This window comes from Copadichromis virginalis, linkage group LG16 (genome assembly GCF_057382275.1).
Source record: "Copadichromis virginalis isolate Kocher_CV1m ecotype Utaka linkage group LG16, C_Virginalis_male_GT1.1, whole genome shotgun sequence".
Taxonomy (NCBI): domain Eukaryota; kingdom Metazoa; phylum Chordata; class Actinopteri; order Cichliformes; family Cichlidae; genus Copadichromis; species Copadichromis virginalis.
In genome coordinates, this window is record NC_140633.1 from 34,019,438 (window position 1) to 34,034,899 (window position 15,462).

Below are 15,462 nucleotides of genomic sequence, written 5' to 3' on the forward strand. Positions count from 1 at the left end.
GGCCGTGAAGACGTTATCCCTCAAGTACCGGAGAGCTGCTCCAGTGTTGAGGGGTCGTCCGCCTTTGTGCCTCAAACCTCTGACACTGTCAAGGACCTCTCTTTTTGTGGTGTAAGTGTTCAGATAGAACTGGACGGCTGGATCGCTGCTGTACTGAACAACCGACACACGGTCTTTGCCATCATTCACACTGAGTGTGTCTACTTGTTTTTGGACAAAGTCTCTCATAGCTGGGAATCCACTTCTAGTAGCATCAGATCCATCCAGCAAAAACACCACATCCCTTCCTGCTGGCTGTCTGACCACTAAGAGACATGAGATTTACCATATGTTTAACTTGGTCAATCAAATATTTTGCAGCTAAAGAGAAACATCTTGAAATTGAACTCTTTCTTCGCAAGCACAACTATTTAAAAAAAAAAAAGACAATCCACTAGCTAACTGAACACAGCAAATCACATTTGGTTTCTTTTCACACTGTTTCCTACCATGATACTGGAGATTACAAAGGAGTCACGTTCTTACCGGTCACTGTTGGTGTCATGGGTGTGGCCCTCACTATCACTTTGCTCATTACAGAAGAGAGCTGTTCTTGGACACTGGGAAGGTCAGTGAACTCGGACACTGACAGAGCATAACTGGGCTCATATGATATTTTCTGCAGCTCTCTAGCATCTGAGGTCCTAGTTCCAATGCCAATCACATAAATGCCCTGCTGTTTGAGAGCTGAGGCTGGGCTATCTACATTGTCAAAAGACCTTCCCCCAGTTAGTAAGATCAATATCTGTGGGACACCCTGCAGGCGTCTACTTCCAGAGGAGTTTGTAAAGACGTTGTCTTTGACGTATTGGAGAGCTGCCCCAGTGTTTAGGGGTCTTCCTCCTCTGTGTCTAAGCCCTCTGACCGAGTCCACCACATCCTCCCTTGTGGTATATGTGTTCAGATAGAAATGGACCCCTGGTTCTCTGCTGTACTGGACCACAGAGACATGGTCTTTGTTTTCTCCCACATTGATTTTCTCCACCACTCTCTCTACAAAATCACGCATGGCAGGAAAGCCATTCCTTGTGCCATCAGAACCATCCAGAAGGAATACAATATCTTTTCTGTCACGTGAAGCTGAGAAAAGACAGTAGGACAAAAAAATGAAAACCTTTCACAAAGCTTGTGAGATTATCTTTCACTGGCACACTAATATTTTAACAACACTAGCCTGGCCTACTTCTGTTTTAGAAAGACCACAGCATGCTACCAACTGGTTTGAAATGCACAAAAAACCTATACACACATCACATTCATTTATTTGCTTTTCCTCACTGTAGCTAAAATTAATAACTTTTGGAGCAAGCAACAGGATGTGTCTGACAACGTACCAATTACGGTTGGTAATTCTGGGGTGACTTCAAAAACTGCAGCTTCCACAGAGGACTCAAGTTGCTGTTGCACTTTGGGTAGGTCAGTAAGTTCAGACACAGATAGAGCATAACTGGGCTCGCCAGTTATGGTCTGAAGTTCTCTGGGGTCAGAGCCTCGGGTTCCAATTGCAATGGTCAAGACACCCAGCTGTTTGAGAGCAGAGGCTGGTTCATCAATACTGTCAAATGATCTTCCACCAGTGATCAATATTAGGACCTGCGGAACTCGTGAGGACCGCCTGCTTCCGGCAGAGGCCGTGAAGACGTTATCCCTCAAGTACCGGAGAGCTGCTCCAGTGTTGAGGGGTCGTCCGCCTTTGTGCCTCAAACCTCTGACACTGTCAAGGACCTCTCTTTTTGTGGTGTAAGTGTTCAGATAGAACTGGACGGCTGGATCGCTGCTGTACTGAACAACCGACACACGGTCTTTGCCATCATCCACACTGAGTGTGTCTACTTGTTTTTGGACAAAGTCTCTCATAGCTGGGAATCCACTTCTAGTAGCATCAGATCCATCCAGCAAAAACACCACATCCCTTCCTGCTGGCTGTCTGACCACTAAGAGACATGAGATTTACCATATGTTTAACTTGGTCAATCAAATATTTTGCAGCTAAAAAGCACCATGGTAAAATTGAACTCTTTCTTTACAACCACAACTATTTTATAAAAAAAACAAAAAACGAAAACAGAACAAAAAAAAAGGGAAAAACAATCCACTGGCTGATTAAACACAGCAAAACCAAATGATTTCTTTTCACACTGTTTCCTACAATGATACTGGACTTTGAAGATGGGTCATGTTCTTACCAGTCACTGTTGGGGTCAAAGGTGTGACCCTCATTGGCACTGTGCTCATTACAGAAGAGAGCTGTTCTTGAACATTGGGAAGGTCAGTGAACTCAGACACAGATACAGCATGACTGGGCTCGCCAGTTATGGTCTGAAGTTCTCTGGGGTCAGAGCCTCGGGTTCCAATTGCAATGGTCAAGACACCCAGCTGTTTGAGAGCAGAGGCTGGTTCATCAATACTGTCAAATGATCTTCCACCAGTGATCAATATTAGGACCTGCGGAACTCCTGATGGCCGCCTGCTTCCGGCAGAGGCCGTGAAGACGTTATCCCTCAAGTACCGGAGAGCTGCTCCAGTGTTGAGGGGTCGTCCGCCTTTGTGCCTCAAACCTCTGACACTGTCAAGGACCTCTCTTTTTGTGGTGTACGTGTTCAGATAGAACTGGACGGCTGGATCGCTGCTGTACTGAACAACCGACACACGGTCTTTGCCATCATCCACACTGAGTGTGTCTACTTGTTTTTGGACAAAGTCTCTCATAGCTGGGAATCCACTTCTAGTAGCATCAGATCCATCCAGCAAAAACACCACATCCCTTCCTGCTGGCTGTCTGACCACTAAGAGACATGAGATTTACCATATGTTTAACTTGGTCAATCAAATATTTTGCATCTAAAGAGAAACATCTTGAAAGTGAACTCTTTCTTCGCAAGCACAACTATTTTGTAAAAAAATAAAAAGACAATCCACTAGCTAACTGAACACAGCAAATCACATTTGGTTTCTTTTCACACTGTTTCCTACCATGATACTGGAGATTACAAAGGAGTCACGTTCTTACCGGTCACTGTTGGTGTCATGGGCGTGGCCCTCACTATCACTTTGCTCATTACAGAAGAGAGCTGTTCTTGGACACTGGGAAGGTCAGTGAACTCGGACACTGACAGAGCATAACTGGGCTCATATGATATTTTCTGCAGCTCTCTAGCATCTGAGGTCCTAGTTCCAATGCCAATCACATAAATGCCCTGCTGTTTGAGAGCTGAGGCTGGGCTATCTACATTGTCAAAAGACCTTCCCCCAGTTAGTAAGATCAATATCTGTGGGACACCCTGCAGGCGTCTACTTCCAGAGGAGTTTGTAAAGACGTTGTCTCTGACGTATTGGAGAGCTGCCCCAGTGTTTAGGGGTCTTCCTCCTCTGTGTCTAAGCCCTCTGACCGAGTCCACCACATCCTCCCTTGTGGTATATGTGTTCAGATAGAAATGGACCTCTGGTTCTCTGCTGTACTGGACCACAGAGACATGGTCTTTGTTTTCTCCCACATTGATTTTCTCCACCACTCTCTCTACAAAATCACGCATGGCAGGAAAGCCATTCCTTGTGCCATCAGAACCATCCAGAAGGAATACAATATCTTTTCTGTCACGTGAAGCTGAGAAAAGACAGTAGGACAAAAAAATGAAAACCTTTCACAAAGCTTGTGAAATTATCTTTCACTGGCACACTAATATTTTAACAACACTAGCCTGGCCTACTTCTGTTTTAGAAAGACCACAGCATGCTACCAACTGGTTTGAAATGCACAAAAAACCTATACACACATCACATTCATTTATTTGCTTTTCCTCACTGTAGCTGAAATTAGTAACTTTTGGAGCCAGCAATAGGATGTGTCTGACAACGTACCAATTACGGTTGGTAATTCTGGGGTGACTTCAAAAACTGCAGCTTCCACAGAGGACTCAAGTTGCTGTTGCACTTTGGGTAGGTCAGTAAGTTCAGACACAGATAGAGCATAACTGGGCTCGCCAGTTATGGTCTGAAGTTCTCTGGGGTCAGAGCCTCGGGTTCCAATTGCAATGGTCAAGACACCCAGCTGTTTGAGAGCAGAGGCTGGTTCATCAATACTGTCAAATGATCTTCCACCAGTGATCAATATTAGAACCTGCGGAACTCCTGAGGACCGCCTGCTTCCGGCAGAGGCCGTGAAGACGTTATCCCTCAAGTACCGGAGAGCTGCTCCAGTGTTGAGGGGTCGTCCGCCTTTGTGCCTCAAACCTCTGACACTGTCAAGGACCTCTCTTTTTGTGGTGTAAGTGTTCAGATAGAACTGGACGGCTGGATCGCTGCTGTACTGAACAACCGACACACGGTCTTTGCCATCATCCACACTGAGTGTGTCTACTTGTTTTTGGACAAAGTCTCTCATAGCTGGGAATCCACTTCTAGTAGCATCAGATCCATCCAGCAAAAACACCACATCCCTTCCTGCTGGCTGTCTGACCACTAAGAGACATGAGATTTACCATATGTTTAACTTGGTCAATCAAATATTTTGCAGCTAAAAAGCACCATGGTAAAAGTGAACTCTTTCTTTACAACCACAACTATTTTATAAAAAAAAACAAAAAACAAAAACGAAAACAGAACAAAAAAAAAGGAAAAACAATCCACTGGCTGATTAAACACAGCAAAACCAAATGATTTCTTTTCACACTGTTTCCTACAATGATACTGGACTTTGAAGATGGGTTATGTTCTTACCAGTCACTGTTGGGGTCAAAGGTGTGACCCTCATTGGCACTGTGCTCATTACAGAAGAGAGCTGTTCTTGAACATTGGGAAGGTCAGTGAACTCAGACACAGATACAGCATGACTGGGCTCGCCAGTTATGGTCTGAAGTTCTCTGGGGTCAGAGCCTCGGGTTCCAATTGCAATGGTCAAGACACCCAGCTGTTTGAGAGCAGAGGCTGGTTCATCAATACTGTCAAATGATCTTCCACCAGTGATCAATATTAGGACCTGCGGAGCTCCTGAGGACCGCCTGCTTCCAGCAGAGGCCGTGAAGACGTTATCCCTCAAGTACCGGAGAGCTGCTCCAGTGTTGAGGGGTCGTCCGCCTTTGTGCCTCAAACCTCTGACACTGTCAAGGACCTCTCTTTTTGTGGTGTAAGTGTTCAGATAGAACTGGACGGCTGGATCGCTGCTGTACTGAACAACCGACACACGGTCTTTGCCATCATCCACACTGAGTGTGTCTACTTGTTTTTGGACAAAGTCTCTCATAGCTGGGAATCCACTTCTAGTAGCATCAGATCCATCCAGCAAAAACACCACATCCCTTCTTGCTGGCTGTCTGACCACTAAGAGACATGAGATTTACCATATGTTTAACTTGGTCAATCAAATATTTTGCAGCTAAAGAGAAACATCTTGAAATTGAACTCTTTCTTCGCAAGCACAACTATTTTGTAAAAAAACAACAACAATCCACTAGCTAACTGAACACAGCAAATCACATTTGGTTTCTTTTCACACTGTTTCCTACCATGATACTGGAGATTACAAAGGAGTCACGTTCTTACCGGTCACTGTTGGTGTCATGGGCGTGGCCCTCACTATCACTTTGCTCATTACAGAAGAGAGCTGTTCTTGGACACTGGGAAGGTCAGTGAACTCGGACACTGACAGAGCATAACTGGGCTCATATGATATTTTCTGCAGCTCTCTAGCATCTGAGGTCCTAGTTCCAATGCCAATCACATAAATGCCTTGCTGTTTGAGAGCTGAGCCTGGGCTATCTACATTATCAAAAGACCTTCCCCCAGTTAGTAAGATCAATATCTGTGGGACACCCTGCAGGCGTCTACTTCCAGAGGAGTCTGTAAAGACGTTGTCTCTGACGTATTGGAGAGCTGCCCCAGTGTTTAGGGGTCTTCCTCCTCTGTGTCTAAGCCCTCTGACCGAGTCCACCACATCCTCCCTTGTGGTATATGTGTTCAGATAGAAATGGACCTCTGGTTCTCTGCTGTACTGGACCACAGAGACATGGTCTTTGTTTTCTCCCACATTGATTTTCTCCACCACTCTCTCTACAAAATCACGCATGGCAGGAAAGCCATTCCTTGTGCCATCAGAACCATCCAGAAGGAATACAATATCTTTTCTGTCACGTGAAGCTGAGAAAAGACAGTAGGACAAAAAAATGAAAACCTTTCACAAAGCTTGTGAGATTATCTTTCACTGGCACACTAATATTTTAACAACACTAGCCTGGCCTACTTCTGTTTTAGAAAGACCACAGCATGCTACCAACTGCTTTGAAATGCACAAAAAACCTATACACACATCACATTCATTTATTTGCTTTTCCTCACTGTAGCTGAAATTAGTAACTTTTGGAGCCAGCAATAGGATGTGTCTGACAACGTACCAATTACGGTTGGTAATTCTGGGGTGACTTCAAAAACTGCAGCTTCCACAGAGGACTCAAGTTGCTGTTGCACTTTGGGTAGGTCAGTAAGTTCAGACACAGATAGAGCATAACTGGGCTCGCCAGTTATGGTCTGAAGTTCTCTGGGGTCAGAGCCTCGGGTTCCAATTGCAATGGTCAAGACACCCAGCTGTTTGAGAGCAGAGGCTGGTTCATCAATACTGTCAAATGATCTTCCACCAGTGATCAATATTAGGACCTGCGGAACTCCTGAGGGCCGCCTGCTTCCGGCAGAGGCCGTGAAGACGTTATCCCTCAAGTACCGGAGAGCTGCTCCAGTGTTGAGGGGTCGTCCGCCTTTGTGCCTCAAACCTCTGACACTGTCAAGGACCTCTCTTTTTGTGGTGTAAGTGTTCAGATAGAACTGGACGGCTGGATCGCTGCTGTACTGAACAACCGACACACGGTCTTTGCCATCATCCACACTGAGTGTGTCTACTTGTTTTTGGACAAAGTCTCTCATAGCTGGGAATCCACTTCTAGTAGCATCAGATCCATCCAGCAAAAACACCACATCCCTTCCTGCTGGCTGTCTGACCACTAAGAGACATGAGATTTACCATATGTTTAACTTGGTCAATCAAATATTTTGCAGCTAAAAAGCACCATGGTAAAAGTGAACTCTTTCTTTACAACCACAACTATTTTATAAAAAAAACAAAAAACAAAAACGAAAACAGAAAAAAAAAAAAGGGAAAAACAATCCACTGGCTGATTAAACACAGCAAAACCAAATGATTTCTTTTCACACTGTTTCCTACAATGATACTGGATTTTGAAGATGGGTCATGTTCTTACCAGTCACTGTTGGGGTCAATGGTGTGACCCTCATTGGCACTGTGCTCATTACAGAAGAGAGCTGTTCTTGAACATTGGGAAGGTCAGTGAACTCAGACACAGATACAGCATGACTGGGCTCGCCAGTTATGGTCTGAAGTTCTCTGGGGTCAGAGCCTCGGGTTCCAATTGCAATGGTCAAGACACCCAGCTGTTTGAGAGCAGAGGCTGGTTCATCAATACTGTCAAATGATCTTCCACCAGTGATCAATATTAGGACCTGCGGAGCTCCTGAGGACCGCCTGCTTCCGGCAGAGGCCGTGAAGACGTTATCCCTCAAGTACCGGAGAGCTGCTCCAGTGTTGAGGGGTCGTCCGCCTTTGTGCCTCAAACCTCTGACACTGTCAAGGACCTCTCTTTTTGTGGTGTAAGTGTTCAGATAGAACTGGACGGCTGGATCGCTGCTGTACTGAACAACCGACACACGGTCTTTGCCATCATCCACACTGAGTGTGTCTACTTGTTTTTGGACAAAGTCTCTCATAGCTGGGAATCCACTTCTAGTAGCATCAGATCCATCCAGCAAAAACACCACATCCCTTCTTGCTGGCTGTCTGACCACTAAGAGACATGAGATTTACCATATGTTTAACTTGGTCAATCAAATATTTTGCAGCTAAAGAGAAACATCTTGAAATTAAACTCTTTCTTCACAAGCACAACTATTTAAAAAAAAAAAAGACAATCCACTAGCTAACTGAACACAGCAAATCACATTTGGTTTCTTTTCACACTGTTTCCTACCATGATACTGGAGATTACAAAGGAGTCACGTTCTTACCGGTCACTGTTGGTGTCATGGGCGTGGCCCTCACTATCACTTTGCTCATTACAGAAGAGAGCTGTTCTTGGACACTGGGAAGGTCAGTGAACTCGGACACTGACAGAGCATAACTGGGCTCATATGATATTTTCTGCAGCTCTCTAGCATCTGAGGTCCTAGTTCCAATGCCAATCACATAAATGCCTTGCTGTTTGAGAGCTGAGCCTGGGCTATCTACATTATCAAAAGACCTTCCCCCAGTTAGTAAGATCAATATCTGTGGGACACCCTGCAGGCGTCTACTTCCAGAGGAGTTTGTAAAGACGTTGTCTCTGACGTATTGGAGAGCTGCCCCAGTGTTTAGGGGTCTTCCTCCTCTGTGTCTAAGCCCTCTGACCGAGTCCACCACATCCTCCCTTGTGGTATATGTGTTCAGATAGAAATGGACCCCTGGTTCTCTGCTGTACTGGACCACAGAGACATGGTCTTTGTTTTCTCCCACATTGATTTTCTCCACCACTCTCTCTACAAAATCACGCATGGCAGGAAAGCCATTCCTTGTGCCATCAGAACCATCCAGAAGGAATACAATATCTTTTCTGTCACGTGAAGCTGAGAAAAGACAGTAGGACAAAAAAATGAAAACCTTTCACAAAGCTTGTGAGATTATCTTTCACTGGCACACTAATATTTTAACAACACTAGCCTGGCCTACTTCTGTTTTAGAAAGACCACAGCATGCTACCAACTGGTTTGAAATGCACAAAAAACCTATACACACATCACATTCATTTATTTGCTTTTCCTCACTGTAGCTAAAATTAATAACTTTTGGAGCAAGCAACAGGATGTGTCTGACAACGTACCAATTACGGTTGGTAATTCTGGGGTGACTTCAAAAACTGCAGCTTCCACAGAGGACTCAAGTTGCTGTTGCACTTTGGGTAGGTCAGTAAGTTCAGACACAGATAGAGCATAACTGGGCTCGCCAGTTATGGTCTGAAGTTCTCTGGGGTCAGAGCCTCGGGTTCCAATTGCAATGGTCAAGACACCCAGCTGTTTGAGAGCAGAGGCTGGTTCATCAATACTGTCAAATGATCTTCCACCAGTGATCAATATTAGGACCTGCGGAACTCGTGAGGACCGCCTGCTTCCGGCAGAGGCCGTGAAGACGTTATCCCTCAAGTACCGGAGAGCTGCTCCAGTGTTGAGGGGTCGTCCGCCTTTGTGCCTCAAACCTCTGACACTGTCAAGGACCTCTCTTTTTGTGGTGTAAGTGTTCAGATAGAACTGGACGGCTGGATCGCTGCTGTACTGAACAACCGACACACGGTCTTTGCCATCATCCACACTGAGTGTGTCTACTTGTTTTTGGACAAAGTCTCTCATAGCTGGGAATCCACTTCTAGTAGCATCAGATCCATCCAGCAAAAACACCACATCCCTTCCTGCTGGCTGTCTGACCACTAAGAGACATGAGATTTACCATATGTTTAACTTGGTCAATCAAATATTTTGCAGCTAAAAAGCACCATGGTAAAATTGAACTCTTTCTTTACAACCACAACTATTTTATAAAAAAAACAAAAAACGAAAACAGAACAAAAAAAAAGGGAAAAACAATCCACTGGCTGATTAAACACAGCAAAACCAAATGATTTCTTTTCACACTGTTTCCTACAATGATACTGGACTTTGAAGATGGGTCATGTTCTTACCAGTCACTGTTGGGGTCAAAGGTGTGACCCTCATTGGCACTGTGCTCATTACAGAAGAGAGCTGTTCTTGAACATTGGGAAGGTCAGTGAACTCAGACACAGATACAGCATGACTGGGCTCGCCAGTTATGGTCTGAAGTTCTCTGGGGTCAGAGCCTCGGGTTCCAATTGCAATGGTCAAGACACCCAGCTGTTTGAGAGCAGAGGCTGGTTCATCAATACTGTCAAATGATCTTCCACCAGTGATCAATATTAGGACCTGCGGAACTCCTGATGGCCGCCTGCTTCCGGCAGAGGCCGTGAAGACGTTATCCCTCAAGTACCGGAGAGCTGCTCCAGTGTTGAGGGGTCGTCCGCCTTTGTGCCTCAAACCTCTGACACTGTCAAGGACCTCTCTTTTTGTGGTGTACGTGTTCAGATAGAACTGGACGGCTGGATCGCTGCTGTACTGAACAACCGACACACGGTCTTTGCCATCATCCACACTGAGTGTGTCTACTTGTTTTTGGACAAAGTCTCTCATAGCTGGGAATCCACTTCTAGTAGCATCAGATCCATCCAGCAAAAACACCACATCCCTTCCTGCTGGCTGTCTGACCACTAAGAGACATGAGATTTACCATATGTTTAACTTGGTCAATCAAATATTTTGCATCTAAAGAGAAACATCTTGAAAGTGAACTCTTTCTTCGCAAGCACAACTATTTTGTAAAAAAATAAAAAGACAATCCACTAGCTAACTGAACACAGCAAATCACATTTGGTTTCTTTTCACACTGTTTCCTACCATGATACTGGAGATTACAAAGGAGTCACGTTCTTACCGGTCACTGTTGGTGTCATGGGCGTGGCCCTCACTATCACTTTGCTCATTACAGAAGAGAGCTGTTCTTGGACACTGGGAAGGTCAGTGAACTCGGACACTGACAGAGCATAACTGGGCTCATATGATATTTTCTGCAGCTCTCTAGCATCTGAGGTCCTAGTTCCAATGCCAATCACATAAATGCCCTGCTGTTTGAGAGCTGAGGCTGGGCTATCTACATTGTCAAAAGACCTTCCCCCAGTTAGTAAGATCAATATCTGTGGGACACCCTGCAGGCGTCTACTTCCAGAGGAGTTTGTAAAGACGTTGTCTCTGACGTATTGGAGAGCTGCCCCAGTGTTTAGGGGTCTTCCTCCTCTGTGTCTAAGCCCTCTGACCGAGTCCACCACATCCTCCCTTGTGGTATATGTGTTCAGATAGAAATGGACCTCTGGTTCTCTGCTGTACTGGACCACAGAGACATGGTCTTTGTTTTCTCCCACATTGATTTTCTCCACCACTCTCTCTACAAAATCACGCATGGCAGGAAAGCCATTCCTTGTGCCATCAGAACCATCCAGAAGGAATACAATATCTTTTCTGTCACGTGAAGCTGAGAAAAGACAGTAGGACAAAAAAATGAAAACCTTTCACAAAGCTTGTGAAATTATCTTTCACTGGCACACTAATATTTTAACAACACTAGCCTGGCCTACTTCTGTTTTAGAAAGACCACAGCATGCTACCAACTGGTTTGAAATGCACAAAAAACCTATACACACATCACATTCATTTATTTGCTTTTCCTCACTGTAGCTGAAATTAGTAACTTTTGGAGCCAGCAATAGGATGTGTCTGACAACGTACCAATTACGGTTGGTAATTCTGGGGTGACTTCAAAAACTGCAGCTTCCACAGAGGACTCAAGTTGCTGTTGCACTTTGGGTAGGTCAGTAAGTTCAGACACAGATAGAGCATAACTGGGCTCGCCAGTTATGGTCTGAAGTTCTCTGGGGTCAGAGCCTCGGGTTCCAATTGCAATGGTCAAGACACCCAGCTGTTTGAGAGCAGAGGCTGGTTCATCAATACTGTCAAATGATCTTCCACCAGTGATCAATATTAGAACCTGCGGAACTCCTGAGGACCGCCTGCTTCCGGCAGAGGCCGTGAAGACGTTATCCCTCAAGTACCGGAGAGCTGCTCCAGTGTTGAGGGGTCGTCCGCCTTTGTGCCTCAAACCTCTGACACTGTCAAGGACCTCTCTTTTTGTGGTGTAAGTGTTCAGATAGAACTGGACGGCTGGATCGCTGCTGTACTGAACAACCGACACACGGTCTTTGCCATCATCCACACTGAGTGTGTCTACTTGTTTTTGGACAAAGTCTCTCATAGCTGGGAATCCACTTCTAGTAGCATCAGATCCATCCAGCAAAAACACCACATCCCTTCCTGCTGGCTGTCTGACCACTAAGAGACATGAGATTTACCATATGTTTAACTTGGTCAATCAAATATTTTGCAGCTAAAAAGCACCATGGTAAAAGTGAACTCTTTCTTTACAACCACAACTATTTTATAAAAAAAAACAAAAAACAAAAACGAAAACAGAACAAAAAAAAAGGAAAAACAATCCACTGGCTGATTAAACACAGCAAAACCAAATGATTTCTTTTCACACTGTTTCCTACAATGATACTGGACTTTGAAGATGGGTTATGTTCTTACCAGTCACTGTTGGGGTCAAAGGTGTGACCCTCATTGGCACTGTGCTCATTACAGAAGAGAGCTGTTCTTGAACATTGGGAAGGTCAGTGAACTCAGACACAGATACAGCATGACTGGGCTCGCCAGTTATGGTCTGAAGTTCTCTGGGGTCAGAGCCTCGGGTTCCAATTGCAATGGTCAAGACACCCAGCTGTTTGAGAGCAGAGGCTGGTTCATCAATACTGTCAAATGATCTTCCACCAGTGATCAATATTAGGACCTGCGGAGCTCCTGAGGACCGCCTGCTTCCAGCAGAGGCCGTGAAGACGTTATCCCTCAAGTACCGGAGAGCTGCTCCAGTGTTGAGGGGTCGTCCGCCTTTGTGCCTCAAACCTCTGACACTGTCAAGGACCTCTCTTTTTGTGGTGTAAGTGTTCAGATAGAACTGGACGGCTGGATCGCTGCTGTACTGAACAACCGACACACGGTCTTTGCCATCATCCACACTGAGTGTGTCTACTTGTTTTTGGACAAAGTCTCTCATAGCTGGGAATCCACTTCTAGTAGCATCAGATCCATCCAGCAAAAACACCACATCCCTTCTTGCTGGCTGTCTGACCACTAAGAGACATGAGATTTACCATATGTTTAACTTGGTCAATCAAATATTTTGCAGCTAAAGAGAAACATCTTGAAATTGAACTCTTTCTTCGCAAGCACAACTATTTTGTAAAAAAACAACAACAATCCACTAGCTAACTGAACACAGCAAATCACATTTGGTTTCTTTTCACACTGTTTCCTACCATGATACTGGAGATTACAAAGGAGTCACGTTCTTACCGGTCACTGTTGGTGTCATGGGCGTGGCCCTCACTATCACTTTGCTCATTACAGAAGAGAGCTGTTCTTGGACACTGGGAAGGTCAGTGAACTCGGACACTGACAGAGCATAACTGGGCTCATATGATATTTTCTGCAGCTCTCTAGCATCTGAGGTCCTAGTTCCAATGCCAATCACATAAATGCCTTGCTGTTTGAGAGCTGAGCCTGGGCTATCTACATTATCAAAAGACCTTCCCCCAGTTAGTAAGATCAATATCTGTGGGACACCCTGCAGGCGTCTACTTCCAGAGGAGTCTGTAAAGACGTTGTCTCTGACGTATTGGAGAGCTGCCCCAGTGTTTAGGGGTCTTCCTCCTCTGTGTCTAAGCCCTCTGACCGAGTCCACCACATCCTCCCTTGTGGTATATGTGTTCAGATAGAAATGGACCTCTGGTTCTCTGCTGTACTGGACCACAGAGACATGGTCTTTGTTTTCTCCCACATTGATTTTCTCCACCACTCTCTCTACAAAATCACGCATGGCAGGAAAGCCATTCCTTGTGCCATCAGAACCATCCAGAAGGAATACAATATCTTTTCTGTCACGTGAAGCTGAGAAAAGACAGTAGGACAAAAAAATGAAAACCTTTCACAAAGCTTGTGAGATTATCTTTCACTGGCACACTAATATTTTAACAACACTAGCCTGGCCTACTTCTGTTTTAGAAAGACCACAGCATGCTACCAACTGCTTTGAAATGCACAAAAAACCTATACACACATCACATTCATTTATTTGCTTTTCCTCACTGTAGCTGAAATTAGTAACTTTTGGAGCCAGCAATAGGATGTGTCTGACAACGTACCAATTACGGTTGGTAATTCTGGGGTGACTTCAAAAACTGCAGCTTCCACAGAGGACTCAAGTTGCTGTTGCACTTTGGGTAGGTCAGTAAGTTCAGACACAGATAGAGCATAACTGGGCTCGCCAGTTATGGTCTGAAGTTCTCTGGGGTCAGAGCCTCGGGTTCCAATTGCAATGGTCAAGACACCCAGCTGTTTGAGAGCAGAGGCTGGTTCATCAATACTGTCAAATGATCTTCCACCAGTGATCAATATTAGGACCTGCGGAACTCCTGAGGGCCGCCTGCTTCCGGCAGAGGCCGTGAAGACGTTATCCCTCAAGTACCGGAGAGCTGCTCCAGTGTTGAGGGGTCGTCCGCCTTTGTGCCTCAAACCTCTGACACTGTCAAGGACCTCTCTTTTTGTGGTGTAAGTGTTCAGATAGAACTGGACGGCTGGATCGCTGCTGTACTGAACAACCGACACACGGTCTTTGCCATCATCCACACTGAGTGTGTCTACTTGTTTTTGGACAAAGTCTCTCATAGCTGGGAATCCACTTCTAGTAGCATCAGATCCATCCAGCAAAAACACCACATCCCTTCCTGCTGGCTGTCTGACCACTAAGAGACATGAGATTTACCATATGTTTAACTTGGTCAATCAAATATTTTGCAGCTAAAAAGCACCATGGTAAAAGTGAACTCTTTCTTTACAACCACAACTATTTTATAAAAAAAACAAAAAACAAAAACGAAAACAGAAAAAAAAAAAAGGGAAAAACAATCCACTGGCTGATTAAACACAGCAAAACCAAATGATTTCTTTTCACACTGTTTCCTACAATGATACTGGATTTTGAAGATGGGTCATGTTCTTACCAGTCACTGTTGGGGTCAATGGTGTGACCCTCATTGGCACTGTGCTCATTACAGAAGAGAGCTGTTCTTGAACATTGGGAAGGTCAGTGAACTCAGACACAGATACAGCATGACTGGGCTCGCCAGTTATGGTCTGAAGTTCTCTGGGGTCAGAGCCTCGGGTTCCAATTGCAATGGTCAAGACACCCAGCTGTTTGAGAGCAGAGGCTGGTTCATCAATACTGTCAAATGATCTTCCACCAGTGATCAATATTAGGACCTGCGGAGCTCCTGAGGACCGCCTGCTTCCGGCAGAGGCCGTGAAGACGTTATCCCTCAAGTACCGGAGAGCTGCTCCAGTGTTGAGGGGTCGTCCGCCTTTGTGCCTCAAACCTCTGACACTGTCAAGGACCTCTCTTTTTGTGGTGTAAGTGTTCAGATAGAACTGGACGGCTGGATCGCTGCTGTACTGAACAACCGACACACGGTCTTTGCCATCATCCACACTGAGTGTGTCTACTTGTTTTTGGACAAAGTCTCTCATAGCTGGGAATCCACTTCTAGTAGCATCAGATCCATCCAGCAAAAACACCACATCCCTTCTTGCTGGCTGTCTGACCAC

General features: G+C 45.2%; 4 protein-coding genes across 6 annotated transcripts in view; all 4 read right to left on the reverse strand.

Moving 5' to 3' along the window:
* LOC146691177 (collagen alpha-3(VI) chain-like) overlaps window positions 1–15,462 on the reverse strand; it is a 105,214-nt gene that overhangs the window by 23,637 nt on the left and 66,115 nt on the right. The window contains exons 1-2 of one of the 3 annotated variants that reach the window (XM_085434462.1): window positions 5,578–6,206; window positions 4,715–5,355 (exon numbers count right to left, since the gene is read on the reverse strand). The exons of the other annotated variants lie outside the window; for them this stretch is intronic. Of the exons in view, the coding sequence (XP_085290588.1) occupies window positions 4,715–5,355; window positions 5,578–6,100 (1,164 nt within the window). The 5' untranslated portion in view covers window positions 6,101–6,206. Of the gene's footprint in view, window positions 1–4,714; window positions 5,356–5,577; window positions 6,207–15,462 lie in introns of those variants that run through there. 3 annotated transcript variants of the gene reach the window in all.
* Window positions 8,020–10,326, reverse strand: LOC146691178 (collagen alpha-3(VI) chain-like). The gene is made up of 3 exons (XM_085434484.1): window positions 9,804–10,326; window positions 8,952–9,536; window positions 8,020–8,697 (listed from the first exon to the last, which is right to left on the reverse strand). The coding sequence occupies exons 1-3, from the start codon at window positions 10,324–10,326 to the stop codon at window positions 8,081–8,083; spliced, it is 1,725 nt and encodes a 574-aa protein (XP_085290610.1). The 3' UTR covers window positions 8,020–8,080.
* LOC146691179 (collagen alpha-3(VI) chain-like) lies at window positions 10,553–12,856 on the reverse strand. The gene is made up of 3 exons (XM_085434467.1): window positions 12,334–12,856; window positions 11,476–12,075; window positions 10,553–11,221 (listed from the first exon to the last, which is right to left on the reverse strand). Exons 1-3 carry the CDS (start codon window positions 12,854–12,856, stop codon window positions 10,605–10,607), a joined length of 1,740 nt encoding a protein of 579 aa, XP_085290593.1. The 3' UTR covers window positions 10,553–10,604.
* Window positions 13,063–15,384, reverse strand: LOC146691180 (collagen alpha-3(VI) chain-like). Its single transcript, XM_085434486.1, has 3 exons — window positions 14,862–15,384; window positions 14,004–14,588; window positions 13,063–13,749 (listed from the first exon to the last, which is right to left on the reverse strand). Exons 1-3 carry the CDS (start codon window positions 15,382–15,384, stop codon window positions 13,133–13,135), a joined length of 1,725 nt encoding a protein of 574 aa, XP_085290612.1. The 3' UTR covers window positions 13,063–13,132.

Excerpts from the sequence above, each read along its gene's own strand:
- LOC146691178 (XM_085434484.1), bottom strand. The coding sequence starts at position 10,326 with ATGAGAGACTTTGTCCAAAAACAAGTAGACACACTCAGTGTGGATGAT. Across the intron at positions 9,537-9,803 it reads TTTGACCCCAACAGTGACTG|CAGGAAGGGATGTGGTGTTT; the intron begins GTAAGAACATGA and ends TCAGACAGCCAG. Across the intron at positions 8,698-8,951 it reads AGAATTACCAACCGTAATTG|CTTCACGTGACAGAAAAGAT; the intron begins GTACGTTGTCAG and ends GTCTTTTCTCAG.
- LOC146691179 (XM_085434467.1), bottom strand. The coding sequence starts at position 12,856 with ATGAGAGACTTTGTCCAAAAACAAGTAGACACACTCAGTGTGGATGAT. Across the intron at positions 12,076-12,333 it reads TTTGACCCCAACAGTGACTG|TGGTCAGACAGCCAGCAGGA; the intron begins GTAAGAACATAA and ends CATGTCTCTTAG. Across the intron at positions 11,222-11,475 it reads AGAATTACCAACCGTAATTG|CTTCACGTGACAGAAAAGAT; the intron begins GTACGTTGTCAG and ends GTCTTTTCTCAG.
- LOC146691180 (XM_085434486.1), bottom strand. The coding sequence starts at position 15,384 with ATGAGAGACTTTGTCCAAAAACAAGTAGACACACTCAGTGTGGATGAT. Across the intron at positions 14,589-14,861 it reads ATTGACCCCAACAGTGACTG|CAGGAAGGGATGTGGTGTTT; the intron begins GTAAGAACATGA and ends TCAGACAGCCAG. Across the intron at positions 13,750-14,003 it reads AGAATTACCAACCGTAATTG|CTTCACGTGACAGAAAAGAT; the intron begins GTACGTTGTCAG and ends GTCTTTTCTCAG.